At 53.6% G+C, this 26691-nt stretch overlaps 2 protein-coding genes across 2 annotated transcripts; one reads left to right on the plus strand and one right to left on the minus strand.

Moving 5' to 3' along the window:
• Positions 1-2077: 2077 nt before the first annotated feature.
• LOC119108015 (4-hydroxybenzoate polyprenyltransferase, mitochondrial) lies at positions 2078-7909 on the plus strand (the record flags this gene model as incomplete). Its single annotated transcript, XM_037231599.1, has 6 exons — positions 2078-2141; positions 2727-2893; positions 3508-3849; positions 4334-4522; positions 5554-5654; positions 7903-7909. Coding segments are annotated over 6 exons (870 nt in total), but the record flags the coding sequence as incomplete, so codon positions are not given.
• Positions 7910-8363: 454 nt separating this feature from the next.
• LOC119108016 (sodium-dependent nutrient amino acid transporter 1) lies at positions 8364-25148 on the minus strand. The gene is made up of 14 exons (XM_037231600.1): positions 24974-25148; positions 19096-19200; positions 15739-15910; positions 15266-15355; positions 14227-14461; positions 13844-13995; positions 13141-13259; positions 12628-12731; positions 12050-12239; positions 11371-11547; positions 10931-11207; positions 10531-10581; positions 10393-10487; positions 8364-9933 (listed from the first exon to the last, which is right to left on the minus strand). The coding sequence occupies exons 1-14, from the start codon at positions 25073-25075 to the stop codon at positions 9721-9723; spliced, it is 2082 nt and encodes a 693-aa protein (XP_037087495.1). The 5' UTR covers positions 25076-25148; the 3' UTR covers positions 8364-9720.
• Positions 25149-26691: the final 1543 nt, after the last annotated feature.

The raw sequence follows: 26691 nt of genomic DNA on the forward strand, positions 1-26691 counted from the left end.
TTTTTTCTCAAAAAATTTTCGCCATAAAAGACCAACGAATATTTCTACACTCGGAGGACACCAAAACAAGTACAGTAGGAAGGTATACCAGTTTATTGTATCAGCTGCTTGCCAGGTTTTTGTGTAGACATGATCGGCTTTCTTGTGACGAACATGGTCTGCAGCAAAACGAGTATGCAAATCACGTTGAGTGAGTTGTGTTAGATAAGGAACTTGGCATTTGACATAGCCGTTGAGGAAGGGATCGTGACTGTGGGCAAAGATCTTTAACTGTGAACTGAGCTTCTTGCTCAGAAAGGTGAGCTGCCCAATGTACACAGTGCGTTATGTCTCGGTTATTTAACACCACTAAATACACCAATGCCCGAATGGGTGTGCGTGGTTTGCCATGCTTTTTGCGGCATGCAGCTTAGTATAAATGTGTTTGGGTCAGTCGTAAGCGAAGATTCAAGGGCATAGTTTCCTTTTCAGTTGCGGGCCTAAACCCCTCCTGCCAAACTTGGGCTTGAGGCTCACCCCATCTTTAAGATGAAATGAGCCAAGGTTGAGGGAAGCATGCTTCTTGGCACATTTGGGGGTAAGGTTGGGGCTTTTTCACTGTTTCATGACACATTTCATGAAACTTAATCCCTTGCCCCACTGATTTTTCCTTAGAGATGTCTGTTTGCATCCTGTGGATATTTTCCTGTGATGCAAATCTACCCCCAATGAAACATGAGATGCTGGCTGTCATGCTAATCTCATGGATAAGGGGTCCAGAATGTGGAAGTATGTGAACTACACTTAACATGTTTGGTGTGGTGGTAAGATCCTGCAACAGTTATGCCACATGTGTACTGTAAAGGTAGCACCTTGAGTTTTGTGCCTGGGATGACTGTTTTCAGCATATGAAAAGCCTGTGTCTCAAAGGGTTTAATACTGCTTTCATAATTTCAACAAAAGGTTTTTCATTTTACTTGCAAACATGTCTTTCCTGATGACATAATCCAAAATTTCAGCTTAACATGGCTGGAGCTATTATCAATGCATGCATGCAGGAGGGTGAGCCCATATATGTCACTTAGGTATCAGGTATGGTGGATGATTTTTTTTTTGCAAACTAGCAGGAGGTGATGGACATTCACAGATTTAAGGTAGGTTTTTATAGGTTTATTATCACCAAAGTTGCCAAGTTTGCCCAAGAAGAAAAGTGTTGATGGGTGGATGTGGAGCAAGTATAGGTGGCTGTTTAATGCCTGCATGGGTCATACAAAATGCATTGTTCTGTTGCCCATTAAGCTTGAAGAATTATTTTATTCCAGTGGTAACTGGACACATTCAGGTAATGTGGTTATTTAAACACTGTCCTTTCACCTTTCCAAATATTTCGTCTTTGCAATAAACTCACCAAACTTGTCCAGAAATATCACAGGTGAAGAATGGTACCCTGCTCAGTGCTAGGAATAACTCCGTGGAACAAAAGGGCATGTTCAGGACTCACTGCGCAGTACAAAGCCTGACTGTGCACTGCATGCATGCATAGACCATGAGTAGATCATGAGTGGACCATTTTTGATTTAAAATTGTCTGAATATGATATGCTCTTCTGGTAGCTAAAAAACCCTACACCCTCCTCACTAAATTCTGCTTTGTCTTTACACCAACAGTTTTATATTGTTTTGTGGTCATTTCATCTATGTCCACATAAGTAAACCCCTGCACTTAGCCTATCCCAGGAGCTGGCAAGGACATTAGCAGGCAGGAATGTTCTCTTGGAACTGGAATTGGTACATATCATTATATACAATGACAATCCACTTTGGTTGGACATCATGATGCACTGCCAACTAGTCACCTATGGCATTCTCCTTCTTCTGCTGTCACATCATAACAGGTGTGTTTGCCCTTGCAGCCCCAGTGCGCGCACCAGATGCTGCTGAGCTGCGCGCGCCGCCTGCTGCGGCCGCGGCCGGCGCCGCTGGCTGGCTGCCAACTGTGTGGTCTGCGTCGCGCGGCGCGCCGCCTCAGCGCGCCGGCCGACTCGCGGGACGAACTGCAGCCGGCGGCGCCGCAGCACGCCTCGGCCGCCCAGCGGCTGGTGGCCGCCGCGCCGGCCCCGCTCCGGCCCTACATGCAGCTGATGCGCGTCGACCGACCCATCGGTAAGAGGAGGCCGCCTGCTCTGGCGGCGGCGACGGCGGCGGAGCCGCTCCGGTGGTGGCTGGCTGCTCCGGCAGCGGCGGCGGCGGTGGAGCCGCTCCGGTGGTGGCTGGCTGCTCCGGCGGCGGCGACGGCGGTGGAGCCGCTCCGGTGGTGGCTGGCTGCTCCGGCGGCGACGGCGACGGTGGAGCCGCTCCGGTGGTGGCTGGCTGCTCCGGCGGCGGCGGCGGCGGCGGAGCCGCTCCGCTGGTGGCCGATTGGGGCCGATGGATGCTCGCCCCGCGTTAGGCAGTCGCCGTGCTCAAAAGCGCAGATGATTGTTAATATGAAGTATGGTTCGGTGAACTTCTCCGTGAATTTGTTAGGTGGGTGGCCATCCCGGGCAAAGGCTTATATTGTTTGCTTCATAGGTGAAGTTTGCTGAACGCCATGGGGAATAGCTGTTCGGTACATGGCCCCTTCCGTATCTGTTTGCACGCGATGCTATTCTCATACGATGTTGGCTAGTTCTGTTGTTATTATCGTTTCCGCTGTCTGGATTAAGTTACTTGTGCGCGGCTAACATACCGGTGCAATGCGTTCGGCAGGCTCGTGGCTGCTGTTCTGGCCGTGCGGCTGGGGCCTGGCGCAGGCGGCACCTCCCGGCTGCCTGCCCGACCCCACCCTGCTGGCCATCTACGCGACCGGGGCCTTCGTGATGCGCGGTGCTGGCTGCACCATCAACGATATGTGGGACAGGGACATCGACCACAAGGTGTGGAGTATGGATGGACCCATCCCAGCATGTACTCACAGGCTGACTGCGTGGGGTCATGCGAGGTGCCCGCTGACGAGTTCTGTGGGTTGTCGTTAGTAATGCCGTACCATCCGTACGACTCATGGATACCCACAGATTGCGGGCTGCAAGGTTCCTGTGAGCCTTACAACAGCAGCGACCAGAATAGGGGAAATGGTTGCTGGATGTCATGCCTCCCTGTGCTTTTTAAGTGAACTGTGACAAGTGATGAAAGCCATTATGTCATATATAGCCTGGGTGATTGATTACTTATGGTAGGCAGCAGTACTTCAGTGCAATCCCTGTAAAAATGTGACATTTATGTCTCAGATTGAACACTACTTCTTGATGTATATAATATATATATATATATATATATATATATATATATGAAATTTGTCTATCAATGTCTATATCTTCAAGTGACCTGTGCCTGGTTGTCATGTCGTCTGCTGGTCACTCATTTCTCCTTAATACAATGCCGATGTGCTCGCGTAGGCCAGTTCACGTCCTTTTGAAGCCTCCAGTGCCCTTGGACGCCCGGCCACGGGGCGCGCGTGCCGTGGCTAACCTGGTCGTGCCGGCCGGTGCAGGTGGAGCGGACGCGCAGCCGCCCGATCACCAGCGGGCGCGTGTCGGTGCTGGACGCGCTGGTGTTCCTCTCGGCTCAGCTGTCGGTTGGTGCGCTGCTGCTGCTGCAGCTCAACTGGCCATCGGTGCTGCTGGGCGTGTCCTCGCTGTCGCTGGTGCTGCTGTACCCGCTGATGAAGCGCGTCACGCACTGGCCGCAGCTGGTGCTCGGCCTCACCTTCAACTGGGGCGTGCTCATGGCCTGGGCGTCGGCACAGGGCGTCGTGAACTGGCCGGCCGCGCTGCCGCTCTACGCCGCCGGCGTCTGCTGGACCATCGTCTACGACACCATCTATGCGCATCAGGTGGGCGCGTCGGATGGTGCGGGACCAGGAGCGGAACGATCGGGAAGTGCTGGCGCTACGCGCTGCCTCGCTGCCGAGGCGGCCGTCAGGTAGCGAGGTCAATTCGGACATCGTTCGTGCCGGGTCACCGATTGCTCTGTCGCCTTGTGAGCCGCCGTACAAACAGGCGAACCTGCCGTGGTCTGCGGAGATCGCGTCACCGGCCGGGGCGATGCCGTGCTGAAGAACTGGCGTGTGGCTTTGGTGGTAGAGAAAAGGGCTAAGGTGTGAAAACCTGCCCATGCTGATCCCAGTTCAAGATCAGTCCAGCTAAGCTCATGTGCCACAAAAGGAAAATAGGGATTAAATCGCGGCATCCTGAACGGACGGCCTACAGACACGTGCAAAACGATCACGCATCTGTGTCCTGCTCACTGTCCGCCGATGGAGCCAACGCGTCTGTCGTGTCCAGCCGCTCGCGCTGAGCCTCCCTGCGCCCCCGCAGGACAAGTCGGACGACCTGGTGCTGGGCATGAAGTCGACGGCGCTGCGGTTCGGTGACAGCACGCCCACCTGGCTGGCGGGCTTCGGCGGCGCCATGATGACCTGCCTGGCGGCGGCGGGCGTGGCGGCCGGCCAGACCTGGCCCTACTACCTCGGCTTGACGGCCGTCGGGCTGCACGTGACAAACCAGGTCGGTACTGGAACCGGCCGGGCTTCTTTGGACTGATGTCAACCCACATGACATACGCCAAGCCATGGTGCGGTTGGGAATGTTGGGGCAGCGTCGCATGCGCATAGATGAAGGAATGTCTGAGAAAGGCAGCCTGTCAAAGCCAATTATAAAGCCGATTTCTTCCATGTGTCTCCAAAGGGTGAATGTTTAATATTCGTGAAAAGTAAGGGTGCCGTGCGTCCACTTCCCCCCCCCCTCTCCCTCCTGTGCCTACGCCTATGTATCAGTTTCTACTCTTTACGAAAATCACGCCAACTCTCGCATCGGATTTTGTTGTTCTCTTTTCTGTCTTTGCTCTTCCTACGAGATGAATGTCACCGCTGCTCATACATACGCATACGTGTAAAGGATGTGTGGTCAGTAGTCCATTGACCCTGCCAGTGTAATGCCCTGATATCTGCCCGTCCATATCTTGCAAATACGTGAACTCTGTCCGTTGGGCCCGTCTGAGTCATATTCGTGGTGGGTCTGAGGTGTTTCATAATCAATTTTAATAAATTTCATATTTTTACTCAATCGGTAGATTGCCTGGATGTCGTATTTCGACGTTTGTAGGGCCGGACCGATGACCCGTTCGTCCAGTTTAAAATGCAGTTTAACCGATTGTAAATTGGGGGAAGGAAGCGAAGGCCCGAATTGTGAGCTGGGGGAAGGAAGCGAAGCCCCGAGTTGTAGGTTGTTGGAAGGAAGGAAAGCCCCAAATTCAATGTCTCGTGCCATTTGGGGCCTGCTCTAGTACATGGATCGCGTCGGAAACACAGGCGAACGTGTTGACAGCCCCAGCGTGTTCTGTGCAGGTCTCGCGTTATTCAGCTGAGTCCCGTTTGCCCCGGAGGAACCTCGTCGTCCTGTCGGCCGTTTCATTAGTCCCAGCGTGTGCGTTAGCCCGTTCATCTCGGTCCTGACCTGTTCAGTACAGTGCGGAGCAGGCTCAGTGCGATCTCGCCCCATCCGCCTCCCGCTCTTCACACACGCCCCTGCGCGGCCAGGTGCGGACGCTGAACATCTACGACGCCTCCGACTGCGGCGACAAGTTCCGCTCCAACCGCTACGTCGGCCTGCTGATCTTCCTCAGCATCGCGGCCGGGAGGTGGGCGGGGGCGCCGCGAGACGGGGACGCGCCGGCGCCGGCCGAGCCGCCCCCGCCGGGCTCGGACGCGCCGGCACCGGCCGAGCCGCCCCCGCCAGACCCGGACGCCTCGTAGCGGGCCGGATTGCTCGCGCGCCCCTCGCCTGTGATTGGTCCATTTGTGCATTCAGCTAGTCCGAGGGAGCGCGTCGCCGTCTTTCGTGCTGGATGTCGTGTACCTGTGTGCGTGAGAAGTGCGTGCCATTAGAGATGTCCCCCACTGCGGCGGAACGTGGACGGAGCCGCGTGGGCAATCCTTTATCACAGGTGCTGCACCAGCAAACGCTGGAGCTATAGATTTCGGTTTTGTGTGTGAGTGTGGACGTAGGTGTGGGTGGGTGGGTGCGTGCGTGCGTGCGTGCGTGCGTGCGTGCGTGCGTGCGTGCGTGTGTGCGTGCGTGCGTGTGTGCGTGCGTGCGTGCGTGCGTGCGTGGATTGAGCGCGCTGTATATTGCGAATGTCGGTCTGACTTGTTCCTTTGAGATTGGGCTTACCGGAACGGGTAATTGCTTAGCTTAGCAAAACTGATTTGTGCGATGAACAGTTCCTGTGAACCGCAAAGTCAAGAGTTGTTTTCAAAAGTACGTTCAACGCAGTAACTTTGATACTGCTACATCACATCCCCGCCGTCCTGCCATCTCTGCCGTCCCTGCCATCCCTGCCGTCCTTACTGTCCTTACCGTCCCTGCCATCCCTGTTGTCCCGGCGGTCCCCGCCGTCCCTGGTGGTGAGGGGTGTGGCCTGTACTCGCTTGGTTATCGGGTGTTGGTTTTGGCCGTATCCCAGTCGAGGTGTTGGCAAGGAGCTTTTATCTTGTAGGGAAGGTGAGGTGTTACAGTTGGAACTGCTGGACTTGCAGTTATTTGGAGCTGTACTTTTCCAAAGCAGATGCGTAATGACGTTGGCAATAGGGGGTTTGTTGGACGCTAGGAATGGAGGCATCAGACTTCGATTTGTTCCAAATCCTGGATCCGCTCCTGGACTCTGCTATCAGCGCCGCGCCCGCGACTGATGCGCTCGCTCCTGGCGCGAGGCTCGTCTGTGACGTCACTGACGTGGCCGTGACCTGCCCGACATGATGGGTGGCTCACTGGAGTCTAGTCACGCTGGGGAGCGCTGACCCGGCCCCGGCCTTCCCACCGGACCGGCCGGGCCGTTGCGGCCGATGGATCATCCGCACCAAAGCCGCACCAAAGTGCCTGCCGCCGTCGCAAGTCAAAGGAGACTGGCGCTCCACCTGGCACAACTGAGTTGTCAGCTGCAATACGCGCTGTTTCGTTGTCGTGGCGGTCGGTGGCCCTGGCGAGCAGGAGCGTAGAAGGTTATGTCCGGTTGGCATTGGCTGTCAAGCGTCAGGTGTAACAGACTGGCCATATTACGCAAATGCTGCGTATCAGTGATGTCCGGAGTGACCAAGGCGCCATTTCAGTGTTTGACCACATGACTGCTTACCAAATATAGCGCATAATGCAGACGCATATTGCTGGCGTGTGACGAGGGATTCGCGTTGATGATACGAGCTAGACTCGTCTTAACGGCCGCGACGTATGCATGTGCCTGCATTGTGACAGAGCTTCTGTGGCATGACCAGGAGGGCTCCTGACCGCAATATAAGCTGGCATATAACTCGGACATACAGGGTGGTCATGTATTCAACGCCTGCCGACAGTCACGCGTGTTAAACGAACGCTATACTATGCCCGGGTGCCTGACAACGACAATATGCTTTTCTGATGTTCTGACAAAGCGCACCTGCTGTCGGGATCGGTCAGCCGTCGGTCGTAGAAGACGGATGGATCGCGGCGAACGGGCGTGTTCGGACAGACCTGCTCGTCTGAAACAGCTCCGCTCACAGCGCCGCACCACCTTCACTTTGTTTCGTCACTTCGCACGTTTCCAGCAAGGGGTTTGATCACCGCGCTGCTAAACAAACAACAGGTACCGAATGAACCTGCTGCACGGATTGTACGATACAACCATCCGTGTTTTTCAGGGTGACTCTAAGCTGCACGTACCTGGTTGACTGCTGTGTTATCGCTGGGGATGCACCCAGCTGGGTGGTGCGGTAAGTCATTTGTTCCGGACTAGTAAGACACATTTAATCAAGGCGTTCATTCAAGAAATTCAGGCGTGCGCGGTGCGTTTAGACCGAGCGGGTAGTGACAGGCATGCTGTGCACGGATGACGCAACGCTTCATTCGCTCCACAGTACCTGAGGAAGATGCTGTGCGTGTTGAACGTGAGGAAGAACGTGTGACTGGGTGCACGCAGTATATTTGAAGTACAAGCTACTGCAGCATGACATTAAGTGTCAGCAAGGATGATATTAAGTGTCAGCAAGCATGACAGCAGGTATCTTTGGGTGGGTTAGGGGATGAGGAATACGCACCTCACGCTGTGTTCTAAGCAACCAACTAGGTGCATGGTATGACGTAACTTACATGATCAAACATTGGATTTCTGCTTACGCCACTTATCTAAGTGTGCCAGGACGAGACCTGCCATTTACATGTGCTTTGAAAATGCCTTTCATCAGACAATGTACACAATCCTTGAGGACTCGCACCTCAGATCAAGGGTGTAGTTTCGTAGAAAAAGTTTCGGTGGTGAGGGTGGGGGGGGGAGGGGGGGGGGGGGGCGGCAGAACAGTAAAAATGACACAACCCACCCTTGAAATACACCAACAAACGGGTTTCTCTCGGATTTGGCCCACTTTCTTCTAAAAGTTGGAGGGCTGGGCCAAAGTTGGGGAGGGGGCTGGACCACCCGCCCCGAAATGAATAGGAAACTACACCCCTGCCTCAGTTTATATACTGTATTAACATTGGTTGGACGGAATGTGCTCTATATACAGGATTGGATCGGCATTTACAATGGCTGTACTAGACACGGAGGTAAAAAAAAAAAACGTTGCGGTATCTCAAACACCCCTTCAAACAACATCCAACAGTAAGCGAATGTAGGATTACCACATTATACTGCACAGAACGGAGCGCAGTTTATGCTACTCGGCGCTACACTTCACTATTTTTGGCGGCCATATTAAAAGTGCCGTAAAGGTCCCAAGGGATCCAGTGTTAAGGTCCATTTGATCTCTGGTGTGATCAGTGCACAGAGTCGGTTACAATCAGGCTTACATCCAGATCATGCATTGCAAAATTGAATTCGTAGATTTCAAGGACCCGCTGTTGCCTGTGAACTATTGTGTGGAAAATGGTACCACAACGTATGCACTGCATCAGTAACGAGGCACTGTCACGAGTTATTTTTAAGGTGGCATTATTACAGCTGCTCCATGTCATAGCTCTTATTCGACGGGTTGGGGCTGGTGATCCTGGTTGCATCTCGAAAGAGTATCCTTCTGTTACCTTTTGGTCGATGCGTACGCGGCGTAGCTGATGGTTGAAGAAACCGGCTACATACCCGTACGGCGCCTGCTGCGTAAAACACAATAACTTCTGATGGTTGGGATGCAGTAAGTTATCAATGTTGGGAAAACATCTAGTGTGATTAGTTTTATAGAATTGCATCACCATGATTCTGGTCGTTGGGAAGTCAAACGGTATGAAAGGTGCCGGGCGCCAGTACGTGCTATACGTGCAATGGCTTCGTCTGTTGTTCCGCTTACTCTGCTACTAGTGTTGTAGGCTCCCTACGTTGGTCAAATGTAATGCTAAAAGATACGCATCGCACCGCTCACAGTCGGCATCGCAAACAGAGGCAGCTATGCCAGTGATGTAGCCTCCCAAACAACGCCTCCACAGCGCAATGCGCGGCGAATGACTTATGAATGACTTCGCCCATTCACGACCACCTCGGATCACGTGACAAAAACGACCACAATATGAATAGCACACCCTTCGTTATCTTCCGTAACTACCACCCTCGCGAAGGTCATCTGACTCTACCAAAATGCCAGCCACCCTCCGTTTCGACATCGGCGGCTCATCTCCGCCGCCTGGCGCCGGCAGCAGATCCCCTGACCCCCCTGACCCAGACACGCGGCGGTTTGAGCGGGATGCCGACCCTAGAGCTTGGTGCGCTGCTCCTGCTCGGCCCCGGGCCCGTCGCCGGTGCCGGCGCCGTCGAGCGCGGTGCTGCTGGCCACGAAGGCGGCGTTGAGGTTGGCCTGCGTGCCCTCGAGCTGCGCCTCGCGGCCGGTGGCCAGCAGCCACTGCTGCCGGTCGCCCGAGCGCATTGGGCCCCACTGCCGGTTCGGGCTGAACGAGTGGCGGATTTTCTGCCGGCAGGAGGCAGCGTCAATGGGCGCTCGCGAGCCGCCGCTCCCCATGGCGGGTGGAGTGCGTACAATAACACTGCTAACGACCATATTGCGTCATTTAAGCCGGGACTCTGAGCTTTAGGACACGCCGGTCAACATGGCGGTGGTCATGCTAGATGTGGGTTTGGCAGTTAAGGTACAAATCTAATATGGCAATCGTCACCAGCTGTAATTGGACACAATCGTGTATTTTTCCATCCATTTGGCATGAATGCGTGTAATGGTTACTGAAGCTTCTTAAATTTATTACGTACGTAAAGCGGTGCTTGATAAAAACAAGCGGCCACCCATGCGCGTTTCCGAGCATTCGCTTACGAGTGAGAGCGCCAATTAAGACGTGGTCATATTGTCCCGGGTCACATCACTGGGGTGAGGTCACATCACTGAGGTGAGGTCACATCACCGGTAAGTACTCACGTTGATCAGTCCCTTCTCAGGGCTCTGGTATAGCGCATACAGGAAACACAGCGGTATGGGCAGCATGGCGGCTCCCGTCAGGATCCAGCCGCAAGCTGTGGAGAGTGGTGATGTCAAGGGCTGGGACTAACGCCAGAAAACACAGCGGTATGGGCAGCATGGCGGCTCCCGTCAGGATCCAGCCGCAAGCTGTGGACAGTGGTGGTGTCAGGCGCTCGGACTAACGCCAGAAAACACAGCGGTATGGGCAGCATGGCGGATCCCGTCAGGATCCAGCCGCAAGCTGCGGACAGTGGTGGTGTCAGGCGCTCGGACCAGCGCCAGAAAACATGCACGGCAGAGTACCTTACTAAGGAGACATAACGCAAGATAGCATGACACGTCTACCTGATCGCGTGATTTCTGAGTCACCGTGGGACAGATTTAGCCCCCCCCCCCCCCCATGCACAATGCCTGTTATTTATTTGGCATGCCATGAAAGCAACATGAATCACGTGGGAGAAACACTGTTTTATCTCTGGCATATCCATCCACTCACTGATGGCGATGGGCGGATATTCGACCTTCCCGTAACGCAGCGGCTCCATCTTGATAATGGAGTAGGCGAAGATACCGAGCAGGGCGATCGGGATGAAAATGCTCCAGCAGAACTTCCAGTAGATGTTCGGCCGGGTCTTGATCATGAACTCGAGGTCGTCGCAGAACTTGCGGACGCCGTACACCCAGTTGATGGCGACTACCTCTACCGTGGCCAGCACGAAGATGATGAAGCCTCCGCCGAAGTTGTCCACCAGGTTCAGGATGAACTGCCCGCCCTGAAAGTAACGGTGCGGTTCGTTTGCTGAAGCTTAAGGTTCCATTGTCTTCCACCGTAACCCACGCGAGCTCGTGCGTTCACCGCGTCCGACTGCAGCTCACAGCGAGCTCGGGGCGCTCACCGCATCCGACTGCAGCTCACAGCGAGCTCGGGACGCTCACCGGCGTGACGTAGACGAGTCCGATGAGGAAGCCGGCCGCGCAGATGGCGGCCGAGACCTTCCAGCGCGCCCAGCTGGGGAACTGGTCGCAGACGATGGTGATGACGCAGCCCGTTAGCGCCGTGGCCGAGCCCACGCCGAGTGTGAACAGCATGAGGAAGAACAGCACCGCGAACAGCTGTGCGGGAAGGGGAGGCAATGTGAGCAACGTGAGAACAGCGTTGCGAATGACCACCGGGAGGGATGAAGGAAGCGTGGCTAGTCTATGATGTGCTGTCTAAGCTGCGGCTGTACATCGCAGCGCACAGCTGGAAGACAAATGTGAGAAGTACATGGACCTCTGTCCCACTGCAACAGCTTGAACGGCATTTATAGATGATGGTCTCACGGAATGCAACAAGTGCATGGCCAAACAAGTACGGACTTTATTTTCAACGAGCTGGATTAAGTCTCAACTGTACTCAGCCAGGTGCACCGACTCCCGGCCGCAAAACGACGCCTAAATCTGTGAGAGCACTTAGTTGCCAACGGCAGCTCTGGAGACACGCTCGCAAGGCACAGCGCTCCACTGTCACCACCTCGACATTTCGGCAGCGTGGCCCGAGCGTGGTCCGGCGCCCGGGGTACGACCTGGGCGTCCGCGTCTGGCAGCAATGAAGCCGAGCGTCACCAGCGCTGACCTGCGGCACTCCGGGGAAGTTGGCCAGCGCCTGCGGGTACGAGATGAAGGCCAGCGACGTGCCGCCACCCTTGATGACGTCATCGACGGTGGTGTCCAGCTCGTGCGCCAGGTTTCCCAGGATGGAGAAGATGGTGAAGCCAGCCAGGAAGGAGGTCATCATGTCAGTGATGCTGATGATCGTCGCATCCCTGGGGATGAAGGGAGCTTTAGCATGGTGCTGCCGTCGAAGTAAGAGACCATTAGCTGTGTTCGGAATCAAACATGCAACTGGTCCCACTTTGCCGGCCAGTGCCTTCGTCAGAATGGGACCACTGTTATCCCCTCCAGTGGACGCAACCGCTGTAATCCCCGTCCAGCGACGGACTCCCATAGCAAATACAAACACAAATGAACGTAGATTTGCCTTAAAGGACAGATCAGTTGGCGTCATCGCTGAGTCTTCAACACCGCATTTATCGTGCAGTAACCCATGAATTTCGTGAAACCCCACCGCCACAAATGGAAGCCCACCGTCACAAATCGGCCTTTAGAGCACCCGCACCTGCCACCGTTCGTCTGCGCGTTTTGAAAGCTCACCTAGCCACCGGGTGACGGAAGCCGTTATAACTGGAGAACATCACCAGGCACCCGAAGCCGGTGGAGAGCGAGAAGAAGCACTGCGTCACCGCAGCGTACCACACCTGAAAAGGGGGACAGGCACGTGTCCCGTAGCCAAACAATGGTTGTGGATCTGAACTGCTTCCAGCTAAGTGATCTGATGTACGTAGCGCGTCAGTAGCGCTGGAAATAGAGACCCTAGGGAGAGAACCACTTGTCCTTAGTTTTTTTTTTTTGGAATTATGGGTCACCCGCAGCCTGATTTTCTGTACTGCATGTAGCCAGCCGAAGATCAGGTACCGAAACAGCATGAGCTGTCTTTTTACTGTTGTCACGTGTTCAGAACGGGCTTGTATAGGGATTCCTGTGCATTAATCTTTCCAGCGGTATGGAGCACAAATGCAATGATCTCAGCAATCATGCTGCCGGCTTGACAATCGTGCCAAGTCTACATGGATGTGATGAAGAAGGGGCCGACTCTGTGTCACCGACCTTGAGATTCAGCAGCTCGTGCCACTGCGGCTTCAGGTAGAAGAGCACGCCGTCCATGGCGCCGGGCAGCGTCAGGCCCCGCACCAACAGAGTGATCAGCACCACGTACGGGAACAGCGCTGCCACCACACACATGACACGGGTTACCACCGAGCCAGGCTGACCTTGTGCGGCGGCGAGAAGGCCCACCTTCCGCCCAGTCACGTGAGTCGAGCTCCACTGATCACAGGATGGAGGGATCTGTGGTAGGTGGAGCTCCCTTGGTCACAGCATGGAGGGGGTCTGTGGTGAGTGGAGCTCCCCTGGTCACAGGATGGAGGGGTCTGCAGTGGGTAGAATTCCCCTGGTCACAGGATGGAGGTGTCTGTGGTGAGTGGAGCTCTCCTGGTCACAGGATGGAGGGGTCTATGGTAAGTGGAGCTCACCTGGTCACAGGATGGAGGGGTCTGTGGCGAGTGAAGTTTCCTTGGTCACAGGATGGCGGGGTCTGCGTGGTCTGCGTGATCTGCGTATCCTGTGTGACCGAGCATTGCATGCGTCATTGTTTTTACTGCAACATCGCTAACCGTGCTTGGCAGTGCTTGAGAAGCGCTGTGTAGACAGCTACACAAAATATCACGACCCCCTATCGTCCGATGTCGCGAAGTGGAAGACAAACGCGCCTTTCACGCAACAACGTCATCCCGAAGAAGCCCGCTCCCACCTGTGAAGTAGGCGACCTTGCCGGAGCTCTGGACGCCTTTGACAAGCGTGAGGAAGAGGATGACCCAGGAGGCGAACAGGCAGAGTGTCAGCCGCCACTCGGGCAGGCCAATCCCGCCGTCGATGTCGGGCAGCTCGTTCAGCACGTTCCTCCTGGCGAAGGGATATCTTGAGTTATCGCCGTCCGCCGTGTCCTGGGACATGTGGCCATTGGCCTCGACATCGCGTCGTATGTTATCTTCTAGCCAACTCCAGCAGTTTGTACGCTCTGGTCGCCGCTATTAGAACGTTATCACAAGCTCAGGACATCGCTGCGTCGATGGTTTTCAGTAATGCCAAGCACTGCCTACGCCATCCGACTTTGACGGGCCCGGTGTCACTCACTGGAAGTACATCTCGGTGGAGCCGATCAGGTTGTCGTCGCCGTGCGTGTGGTTGAGCAGCGAGATGTTGGTGGTGGGGTCGACGCAGCGAGTCATGTCCGCCCAGCTCGGGTCGCACACGGTCCACGGAAGCACGGAGGAGAACGACGCCACGAAGTAGAACACGGTCAGCGCCATCAGGGCGACGTAGTAGGAGACGACCGACGCCGTGCCGATCATCTGACCGTACCCGACACCTGGCGGGCAGACGGGGTGCTGTACACCACACCTGGCGGGCAGACACGGTACACCACACCTGGCGGGCAGACACAGTACACCGCACCTGGCGGGCAGACACAGTACACCGCACCTGGCGGGCAGACGGGGTGCTGTACACCACACCTGGCGGGCAGACACGGTAAACCACACCTGGCGGGCAGACACGGTAAACCACACCTGGCGGGCAGACACGGTAAACCACGCCTGGCGGGCAGAGGGGGTACTGTGCCCCGTACCTGTCAGAGGAGTCCACGGTACACCACACGTAGGGGAGAGGCGCGAAACAGTGCACCACACCTGGCGAGCAGACGTGGTACTGTACCCCACACTCGGCAGACAGAGGTGTCCACGGAGCATCGCATGTGGAGGACAGACGCGGCGCAGCGCACCACACCTAGCGCAGATCTGCGTCACCATAACCCACACCTGGTGGGCGGGGTGGACAGCAGATGCCTGTTGCACAAGCTGTGCATGACACCTGTCGGCCAGGACTGAGAATAGATAGCTGGTGACCAAACTGGGCCCGCCGGGCACACCAGTGGTATCTGGCGAGCGGACTAGAAACTACTGACAACTGACGGACGTGCTTGGGATAAAGGCTTCTAGCTTACAGACGGGAATTCATGACTCATAGTGCACAGTTTGTAAGCGAACAAGTGCCAGGAAGTGAGCAGTTTTTTGTTTTGTTTTGGTAGGCAGATGTGACGGCGAGACACTCAAAACAACTAATGGTGTAGACCTATTTCGTGGCCGAGCGAGCGGTGTACGCTGTTGAGCCTTACCTCTGGCGGCGGGCACGACATTCCAAACTCGCACACAGCCGAACGACGAGAACTGCCCCATGGCCAGCTCCATGTAGTACAGCGGTTTGCCTGCAGCACGGAAAGGCCTTAAGCCGCGTGCTAAAATCAGCCTTACACTAATTACAATTCATTGACAACGCAGACTCATGTTGCAACGGTACGTAATCTTACGTTGTCATTTTACATCGGCTTGGTACCCTTGTGTGCGGCGCTTCAATGAGCGTTCCAGATAGGATAGTTTTATTTTGTGAGGTCAGAGTCCCGGAAACCTGTTCAGACTATTGCTGAGCCACGCCCGTGCGGAGAAGGAGGTTCAGAGAGATCAAAAGCATGACATCCGTCCAGGGGCCTTTGTCCGACTAAGGACAAAGGTGGCCGGTGGCGGTGGCCTCAGACTCAGCAGTGTGAACTGGGTCTCGCGGACGACGTGACGTACTTCACCTTTCACTCACCGATGAGGAGCAGCACAACGACGTACGGAATGAGGAAGGCGCCGCCACCGTTCTCGTAAGCGGTGAAGGGGAAGCGCCAGACGTTGCCGAGGCCGACCGACATCGCGACGCAGGACAGCAGGAACTCGATCGGGCTGCTCCATTGGTCCCGCTCCTGGTCCTCCTGGCTCGCCTGCCGCGCGGTCGGTCGCTGGTCAGCGCCCTCTGTCGCGCGGCCACTGAGGAAGCGGCGCTGAGAGCAGCAGCTGCGCGGCCTCGGTCAGGGCGGGTATTCCGGGTTGGTGTGGGGTGCCTGCCACCTCAGGCAGCGCCGGTTCTCTGGGGTGGTGTGTAGTGCCCGCCGTGTTCTTACATAAAGGGGATGGAGATTTTGCATCCTCATGCATCGGCACCACGCGCTCCATTGAGATAAGCCTAGGTGTCACAGGCTAGCTTCCAATCCAATAGGTGGATGGGTGGAGTCGTCAGTACATGAGACAGTCCCAGTGTGAGGAGATCTTCAGGGGCGCTTGAAACTGCTTGCTTGATGCCATTTACACAGACAGACGCGCTAAGGGGAGATCAAATGACCTTTGCATCTCCAACACTCGGAATTATCGCATGGTCCACGAGCATGAGAAAAACTAAGCGAAGTAACTGCGCTCGAAGGTCACCCTTTTTCATGGCTCGCTGCGGCGCAGCCAAAACATAGCATGAGTGTTTAGCACAAGTGCATGGCATGATAAAAGTGCATGAGTCATGAGTGCATAGCACAAGAAAAAATATGGTTGGAAAAGATGGATACGTTTCAAGAACATGAAGTTGATGTTCTCCACAGAACATCAGCTACACCCCTATGGCTTGTATCGGCCCTTGGAGGTCATACGCTTCGTTACAGAAATAATACGTGTAACTCTGCATTAATTCGGCACTGACCGCAGGGAGAAATCAAATATGCCCCCGTCTGATATCCGCGATTATTCAAAACGCCTTGAGATATCGCCGCGAAATTTTCAGTGGCTGTCAACTAACGAGCTCTTCGCCTTGTGCCAAAATAACAACTATGAGAACATAAGCAATCAAGCGTAAGCGACGTCAGGATGACGTCATGTTTACCAAGTTGTTTTCCACAAAAGCGCATGATTGGAGACAAACTGACACAGAAGCCAAGTGAAAAAGCATATTTTACATCTGTGAACGGTAAATGTGAGCGAACCGATCCACCATGCATATACCTTGTTGTGTTGTTTGAGTATTGCACCTTGAGATATTGGCACGTCAAATAACCAAAATATTGACAAAAAGTACACTCAGTATTCTTTTGTCTCAGACTCAAAATTTTGATCACTGAAACGCGTATCATAGTTGCGACTAAGAGGGAAGTCTGCACCAAGTTTCAAGCAATCATCTGAAGAAATAGCTGAGTTAAGGCTTGAAATGTATCACTGCGCACGCCGCCCTGCCCAGGTGCCCGGCCCACGGCGGAGGGCGGCGGGGCTCAGGTCTGCCGCAGGGGCGCGGCGACGGGGCGGCGGAAGCCGTTGATCAGTTTCACACGTAAAGTAACGACCGCGTGACTGTGAGAGGTTCAAGGCCATCAGGCTGCGCTGTCGGCCGGCCTGAACAATCGGACACAACACGAAATCGATGCAACAGCTTTTTCAACACCGAGGTCATCCATCTGACCTCGGCCTTGGACAGTTTATGAACAAGTAGCCGCTATTGCTCACGCGTCTGACACCCATAAGTGTGGCTAAGGTCTTCGTCATCGCGTCTAGACGTTTTATATGCGACGGAAATAAGTAGGCCAAAACAGATATATACACCAAGGTTTCAGTTCTCAATTGCAAAGCGCGTGCCTTTGGCTTTAGGCCTGGTGCTGCACGCGCAACATTACGTACCTTTCTTTATGACATGTCTGACCGGGCCGCAATGACTTCACGCCATCAGAAGCGCTTCCACATGAAACGCGTTGTGAGAACGGTCAGATATTCCAGAATTACATTTTAAGAAGTTGACCTTGACCTGTGACCTTAAAACACGCTTAAAATCAAGTTTGTTGTGTGGTTCGAGGTCGCACGCCACGGCGCTATCGGTTGCGATTTAAAATTTTGAATTCGGCCCGGGCGTGAAGGGCAGGGCAGGGGGGGGGGGGACAAATCTGCCTCCTCCGGCCAATGGTGTGCCGCTGAGGAGTCCGGTCAACGCCGGGTTAGGATCGTATCGGTACCAGAATCAGTGACAGGATATTGGAACCCATCCACGTGGTAGCTATTACAATCTCAGGTCGAAGCAATTTTCAAGTCGCATACAGGTGCAGCGTAAATAGGCACACCCACAACAGGTGCACCAATAAAATGACACCGGCAGTGATAAATGGTACAATAAAGTTATACGAGCAATGGTCAAAGAGCTGAGACAAATCGGTCGGTGCGCATTGGGCAGCGTTCAGTGGTCAGTGGTCAAAAACTACACCATGTATGGCGGTCTTAAACGTATTCGGTGTTGAGGCATTATGGGCGTAAGATGGCAGGCGGGTTCAGGCAGCCGCGCCTCGGTGCAAAATGCCCTCGGTATTGCGGCTAGCCCGTGTCTGCGCAAGCGCCAACTACTTCTGTCCGACGCGCGCGTTTCACGGGTTGAAATGCGGCGCGTGGCACAAAAAGTGCGCAGACCTCGTGAGGCGCGCCTACCTCCTTCAGCGCCCTTAACACTTTAATCACGCCGCGGTGCGTCACCATGACCTCCACCCTCGGCCATTCAAGGGAATTTAGGGCCGGGGCGATATGGTGGTGCCTTTTGGAGCCGGTAATCATTTTTGCAGCAATTAAGTTGAAAACATTTTGAATTTTGTGTAGTTAATTCTTAGCCGCCCTACCACATACGCAAGGTAGTACGTGACGTGAGGGAACACGTACGCCTGAATGATGATTCTAAGAAGATCTGATGTAGAGTAATGACGGAATTTGTTCAGAGAAACGAGGATGCCATTCCATGTTTTTCACGACACTTTAGACATGGGAACACCATGACAGAATGGGGTCAACTATGACGCCGAGAGTTTTGCTGCCACTTGAGGTATGCACACCGTAACCGTTCACTTCAAAGTGGAAGTCAGCTGACTTTTTAAAACTTTGCTTTGACCCAACGAGCAAAAAAGCAGTATTTTTTCGTTCATTTGGAGAGAATCGACACTGGACCAGTTCAAGCTTACGCATGGTAAGTTCTTCCAGTCTTGTGTTTTGATGTGTGCCACTGCCTTCAGAAATCATGAGTTATTTATTGTGACCATACGTCAACAGGTGCATGCAGACATTGGCCCCTTTGTTTCCAACGTTAATGTTAAAATATCAGAAATGCTCCGCACGAGCTACCAACCTTTTCCTGGTCTTCCAGGGCCTTTTTCTGTCCTCCATCAACTTGCTCCGACACAGACCCTATCGGGACTGGCTTCCCGTTCGCTTCTCCCACGTCCTGCGACAGCTGGGAAGGAAACGCGGCGTTCGTGTCAATCAGTGCGCGCTAAGAGCGCCGCAGTTTGAGATCGAGGTTCATCGAGGGTCACCTCGGTGAACCTCCTTACAACAGGTCACGTCCTCATGTCATCACGTCCTCATGCAACTCGTCCAGCTGGCTCATTCGGTCGCCGCGTTCCCTTGTGCTGGGATGCCAGTGGCGACAGGTTCATCCCACCCATTAGCGTCGTTTCCCCTCCGAGGTGGAAGCGCTTCCCTTGTGCTGGGATGCCGGGGACGTCAGGTTCATCCCACCCACTGGCGTCGTTACCCCTCCGAGGTGGAAGCGCTTCCCTTGTGCCGTGATAGCGGGGACGTCAGGTTCATCCCACCCACTGGCGTCGTTTCCCCTCCGAGGGGAAGCGCTCCGTGGGATGTGAGAGTATGTTAGCTGTTGGCCTCCAGCCTCTGCTGTGAAGTCTGTGACGCGGAAATTTGATAATAAGCTGTTCCATAGTCGAACGGACTTTGAGTGCAAGAAAAACAACACAGCAGCGCTCTCTGCTCTGCACATTTTGTCAGAACGATTTATACTGCGCTTTGTAGCTTATTGTATATCGCTGAGCACAGATCTTTACTTAGAGCGTGAGTATTGGATGTCAGCATCGAGAAAAGAGCCCATAAAAATTGACGTGTGGTGCAAATCTGCTACGATTAGCAGGGCGACTTCTGCCCCTCTGACATCACAGATTTTTGCGAGCCTTCGATGGGACCGAATGCTACGCAGATATTATGGTGTGTGTTATGCACCACAATCGTTGCAAAAAATACAGATTGCATTGCAATTGTCACCAAGCGAGTTTTATCCCACATTCCTTTGTCGGTTAAACAAAATTTATGGTGGTTGTTAACTTCAGTGATTTCATAGGGTGTGTTATACCATTCATTCGTCAACAGATAGAGGCATTAGCACTCAAACTGTGCTGCCGCTGATATGCGTCCTTGTGTGCGGCTGGATTTACAGCCCCGAATGAGGCAGTTAGATTGTTTAATGTTTAAGTCTCATATCGCGTATGTTCCATGCGACTGCGACGTAGACCAGGGTGTACTTTTCTTTCCAGTTGGGAGCTCCAGCTATGCCCCCTCCCCCCTTAACTCTGGTTTCGGGTGCCGCCGCAAGAAGGAAGTGGGCCCAGTCTGGAGCAAAACCCGTTTGTTGCCGTATTTTGAAGGTAGTTTTGGCCACTTTCACTGTTTAAATGAGTCCAAACGCGATACATACATCTCGACGCGGAAATAATGGGCAATCTTAAAGGTAAAAGTGCGAATCGATGGCTGCACTCACACACGTCCATTCGCGTGCAAACACAACATTCCACAGTTTCGGAGCGGTTTGGGGATCGATATCAGTTCTCGGTGACCCGGAGGGAAAACGACGGAGACCGACTGCACCGTATAAGTGCACGCATGAGCGTGCCGTCTACGAAAAAAAAAACAGCCGAGCTTCCTCAGTATCATAACGATGCCAGCGATCCACCGGAATGCGACCATTCCTGCGTGCTTTCAAATACCATCTCCAATGCAACATGCTGGCGTCTAAATCGTGGGATCCGGCTCCATGAAATTGACACAACGTAAATCCCAGCCCGCGGTGAACAATATGCTTCAAACATGTCTGTGCAGCTTACTTTGCTCTTGTTGTAGTCGCCCCGAGCGCCATCAGTGTAGAATTTACTCTAGTCTCTGGCGCAAACTATCGTGCCCTTCTGCCGGCCTGCTACTGACTACGCACTGATATTGAAGTCGCGAGTTTGTACCGGCGGACATTTGTGCACACCAGTCCGCATACGGCAAGAATGTGCTGAAACAGCAAGAGGCCATTCAAATTACAGCCATTTGCATTATGGTATGCAGCTGGCCATGTGCTGTCGAGTCCAGAGCACGGTTAAGTCGGATAACTTCCGTCATATGTTGTGTACAGCACACATCCGCACGGCGGATATTTAGATGTACGTAAATATATTCGGCAACCGATTCGACTGAAAGAACCACGCGCCATTGTATCGGCCTAACGCAACGTGTCCTTTTGTGCTGCTGGTCACGCGTTGTTGGGTGCAATTCATGAGTCGAGCAATGTAGCACGTGTCATTTTAGGCCCAGAGCAAGACATGAAACGTAACATAAAATGACAAAAACGTAACTTGGTCATCTCCCAGGAACACGAGTGCAGGTAACCAGCACCAAATGCTCCTCAGTTCAGGCCATATAAGCGTAAGCCCAATATCTTTAAACTGCGTATCGTGCAATGCTGGCCATCTAGTGTTGATAATTGATAATTTGGTTGATTACTTGAACATTCAGGTGGCTTTGGTACCTCTGTAAGCCAACTGTATTAATTGAAATACCTGTTATGACAGGGGGCTGTCAGTTTAAAAGCTCGCACGCCCACTGGCTCTGACATCGCTGTAAACTAACTGTATCAACCGCGACGCCTGGTTTACCTGTCATTTCGAAAGCCCGTGCGCCTCCTTTATTGCGACACTTATTCCTTGTTGACTCCCTGTATCCGTGGCAGCGCCACGGGTTAAAGTCCGTCTGCAGGCGTCTGTCAGGGCACAGTCTATCACACGCGTTTTCACGCCCATAGACCCTCACACAGTCTTCCTCGCACCTGACCTTGTACCCTCGGGGCCGCTGTGTTGAGAGGAGTTGGGCGGTTTGCGCAAATGAACTGGCACTCCCATAAAGAACGATGCTGGCGTGCTTAGCTAAACATGCGCGCAGGTGTACGCGCATCGGTATGCACTAAGCAGCCATGCATAACACTGTCTCCAAAACCCCTGAATGCGAAGATGGTAAGTACATCAAGTTGTAAAAGCTACTCCAAGGGCTAAATGCTACGAACAAAATATTTCAAGGGCCAAATACTGTTTTAATACCGATTTACCGGCTGGGTGCCCTGCGATAAGTCACCATCTCAGCATGGCCACAGCGCCTGCATGCGCTCTCATTATCGGCAACAGGCGGCAGCGTATCAACAGGTGATGGTACTCCCGCTGAATCGGCTTTATGGCGGTCATATTGTTTATGGTGCGGCTTACGGGTGCAGCCTGCTGATGTCTGCGGAGCATACTGTGCGAGCTGCGTTACTGAGTGGGGCGTTCACGTCCCAAACAGAAACGATTTGGAGGTCGTTTGGAGGTCGTTTGGAGTCACTCTCAAAAAAGGCGGCGCTGGTCATTTCCCGATCATCACTAGTGCACTGATGGGCCGGAAAACGCTGAGATCAGTTCATTTGCACACACCGTGTGCCTGTTTTTACGCCCCTCGCCGGTCTGATTGCCGATGTTTTACACCGATCACTAAAAACACCCCAAACGGGCGGATCCATCACATACGCACGAAAGGTGATGAACGTCTGGTCATATTACCCCCCTCCCTTCCTATCCCCGTAAAAGCGGGTGTTTATCTCGTGATGTCATGCCTCTGACCATTAATATCCAGGTCTGTGTGTCCGGCCTTTCAATGCCTGTCTAATCTGTCTGTCTATTCGATTGACAGATAGACGGACAAAAAGACAGACAGACAAACAGAGCTGCCTGAACATTCTCACGGCCCAGCTTGGTATGCCAGCTTCCTGACAGTTTTAACCCCTCTGTGTTGAAATCCTTAAGTTTCACGGCAGGAAAAAAGACCCAGTAGCCTCCAGCTGAGGCCCACGCAGCCTCTAGAGCGGCATGGCCAGCACGGTCTCCTGTCGACACGCCACTGACGTCACCCATATGCCGTCAGAAAGCCGCCATTTGGTAACGAACACGCCTCTGGAACATGAGAACAGGGCTCCCCAGCATGAAAATGGTCACGGATAACATCATAAGCCTCTTTAAACTGCAGCAGTGATTCCATGGTCACATTTGGTCTTGTCCCACGTGAACCAATTTTAGTGGTAGGAACAATTTAAACGCCTAAATTTTCGGTCTTGTGCATCTCAATCCGAAAGAAACGCGGTTTAATCGCACCTATGCACATTGTTTCATCGTCGCATCAATTAAAAGTTATCTATAACACTGTAATAATATATTCGCTACGTCCCCGAGCCTTTTTCATACCGAATGATTTGGATTTACTGCTAACACGCTCCCGGATGGCCGGTTAGATACCCTTTGCTCGGGGGGGGGGGCGATTTGCCCCCGAGGTCTCAGAAACTAAGAGAGCTAGAGACACCAAGCGCACGGGGCGCGTTGGCGTACGTGAAGTCACTTGTGCCAAAATTTGAGGTTCCTAAGTCACGATCTTTGGGTTAAATTAGATCAAACAAGGTCGAACTCGAGGTTGGTGTCCAAAGGGCCCCCAGAACCTAGATACCTGCTTTAGAAAAAAGGTCACTGATGTGAGATAAAGGTAAATGACCTTATCTGATCTCTATAAGGTCACGGTGACTGAAATAATATAGATTTGTCTGAGTCTTGCGCTTGAATAGGCGTCAAAGATTACGCTTGCAATATGTTCCTAAAAACGAAATGCTGATCTGGATCATTTTAGATCAGTGACCTATTCTGATCTTTGAAAAATTCATGATAGATGTATAATGCGGTTTCTGTTATCAATGAATTCGAAATGAGCACCAGAACTACCCATTACAGCAAGCTCTAAGGTAATAAAGTGAGCTGTTTTGACCTTGGTCTGACCTTCATACCTGACGCTAGGTCAATGGAATTTGTCCAATCAATTGTTGTGTTACTAAAGAAACCATCTCAGAGATGTGTGGCTTTGTCTAGCACTCTGTTGTTGCATCAGATTAAACAATTCCCAGAAATTGACTTCGCTGAACCCATGACCTGACTTCGACCTGCTGTTGATCAGCGACCATAAAGGTACATCCAAATACCTGCTGCCAAGCGATCCACTATTCAATTGTCTACAGGTATGGAAAATTTGGCGCGGCTGCTCCGCGCCGTTCTGAACCACGCTGGGGAAAACTTTGGGGGTCAAAGTGACCGCCACCCGAGCGCGTGTTAATGTGATGTGAAGGTCTCAGTGGACCTCTGAAACATTTCGGGCGTGATGTATTCTGACGTAAGTCGTACTCCCGCTATTTCATCCTTTGTGACGATCTGCGAGGTAAGTTCACGTTCGTCGGACAGCGATGTTATTGTGATGGTTGATATCGGCCCGACAGCGATATGCAGGCCAAAGTCGTCGTGTTTTGACATGTAGCAAGGACACACTTTTCGTATCTGTGGATCAAACAGGCTGCACCGCAGTGGGACCACTGCAAAACTTATCGCTAAAGCTCCCGTCATTGATATAAACAGCGATTCTCAAGATTAAAACTCATAAATTTCGGGCATTGACAGTTTTAAGACGCCCGTAATTTCCGCGGGGCTGCTGGTTCATGCTGCACCATGCTTACTAGAGCTGGCCACCGCTTTCATGGCGGTGAAATTTCTTCCAGCAATATTCCCCATCTCGAATCTGCGCGAAACTTAGCCTGACCCGTGGAACCGGAGCCGGAGCGGCAGCTGGTTTTGGTCTTGTTGTTTGAATGACCTTGAGCAGAAGTCGCCACCGCTGGCGTCGTTTCTTTGAGCGGCAAGACACGCTAAAACCTCATGTGACCCTCCAATGCGTTGCTGAGAGCCGAGTAAATAGGCGCAGATGCGGCCAACAAAGACACTTGACGCATCGCTGCGTACCGAATCAGGAGTGCACCCACCCCCTGCTGCGTGAATGCAATGCCAGAGGCTATTGGTGGAAGCGCTTGCTGTGTTGACATGCGCCGAGTGAGGAGGCATACATACCCAGTGCGTCGTCCTGAACCGAGTCAGGACCGCGGGCTCTTCGGATGTCATGCACTTCCGGTCGTAGACCTTGCACGTGTCGGAGCTGCCACAGCGCGGCATCCCAGCACCCCCTCCTCGTCTTCGGGGCCCGCCTCTCTTCTCCCCCCGCAGCGCTGTGTGCGGCGGTCGGTCGTGCCCCAAGGCACGCTCCGCTAAGTTCGTCAAGGCTGTCACTGATCAATGAACGGCTGCTCACTGCACACCCCGCCTTGAACAGACAGACAGCTCTCGCCGTGGCCGCGCTCGCCACCGACCGCAGTTGACGAGGCGAGGACCGCCGCTGCGCGGACGCCGTCGCCCGTTCGCCGGACCCGGGCCAGAACGCCCGGCCGACAGGGATCACCGCTCCCCCGCGCGACGCGACTGCCGGGGAGGGACCCCTCTGGCGTCCACCTGCACCAATCCATACACCGGCAGCCAGGTGCGGGCGGACAGTGTACACCCGGCCACGTGCGAGCCCATCGATCGGGCGGGGGTGGACACTGGACACGCTGGCTGGGCCAGCGCACACGGGCCACCCGTCCCCATGCGCTCAGCCAGCCTGATTTGACCTGTGCAGGGCTATACCTGAGTTTTTTTGCTGCGTATCATTTTAGAGGGACTCGGATTGTTCATAAACCAACCCGGTCCGGCCGTTCTTGGGTCTAGCTGCGAGTGCTGGAGGAATTCAGTAATTAATATTTTGCATGAGTGTTCCCGGGAATAAGTGATGCTGGTGTGGGTCGATGTCGGCGTAATTGCCATGCGGTCCATCATACCGGCTCGCACTGGCTACCGCTGTCGTGCTGCGTCAATTGACACGTTGACACAGCAGGACGCCTGGGTGCAAGGTGTCCTCTGCTGAAAGCAGCAGGAAGCAGGATAGTTGCCTGAAGAGCTCACGCCCAACCGGACCGCAGTGCGACCGGTCAGCGCGAAACGCACTAACGCAGATGCGGCGAGTTTCGGCTGTCCAGTTCACGACGCTGTGGCAGCCGTAGTACCACACACAATCCGCCTTCGTTAGTAGGAGGGTCGCCACGGTTGTGTGGTGCCTGCCAGCCGCAGTACTACACACAATCCGCCTTCGTTAGAAGGAGGGTCGCCACGGTCGTGTGGTGCCTGCCAGCCGTAGTACTACACATAATCCGCCTTCGTTAGAAGGAGGGTCGCCACGGTTGTGTAGTGCCTGCCAGCCGTAGTACTACACATAATCCGCCTTCGTTAGTAGGAGGGTCGCCACGGTTGTGGTGCCTGCCAGCCGTAGCACTACACACAATCCGCCTTCGTTGGTAGGATGGTCGCCACGGTTGTGTAGTGCCTGCCAGTCGTAGTACTACACACAGTCCGCCTTCGTTGGTAGGAGGGTCGCCACGGTTGTGCGGCGTCTGCCAGCCGTAGCACTACACACAATCCGCCTTCGTTGGTAGGAGGGTCGCCACGGTTGTGTAGTGCCTGCCTGTACAAATGAATCAGGGTAAGAGCCCCCCCCCCCAATTCAAAACCGTGATTCGACTGGAAATGCCCTCGTCTGCTTAGGAATGCATGTACTGATTTATCATGGTCCCGATTAGGCCAGATAAAATTCAAGATCATTGGCAGGCTTGTCTGTGCGTTCATCACTGCTATTATAATGCACCAGGACATCTACGTTTATTAAAATTATATTGTGATCCACTGTTTTACATTACTGGCAA

This window comes from Pollicipes pollicipes, unplaced genomic scaffold (genome assembly GCF_011947565.3).
Source record: "Pollicipes pollicipes isolate AB1234 unplaced genomic scaffold, Ppol_2.1 Scaffold_6686;HRSCAF=7923_pilon_pilon_pilon, whole genome shotgun sequence".
In the NCBI taxonomy this organism is placed as follows: domain Eukaryota; kingdom Metazoa; phylum Arthropoda; class Thecostraca; order Pollicipedomorpha; family Pollicipedidae; genus Pollicipes; species Pollicipes pollicipes.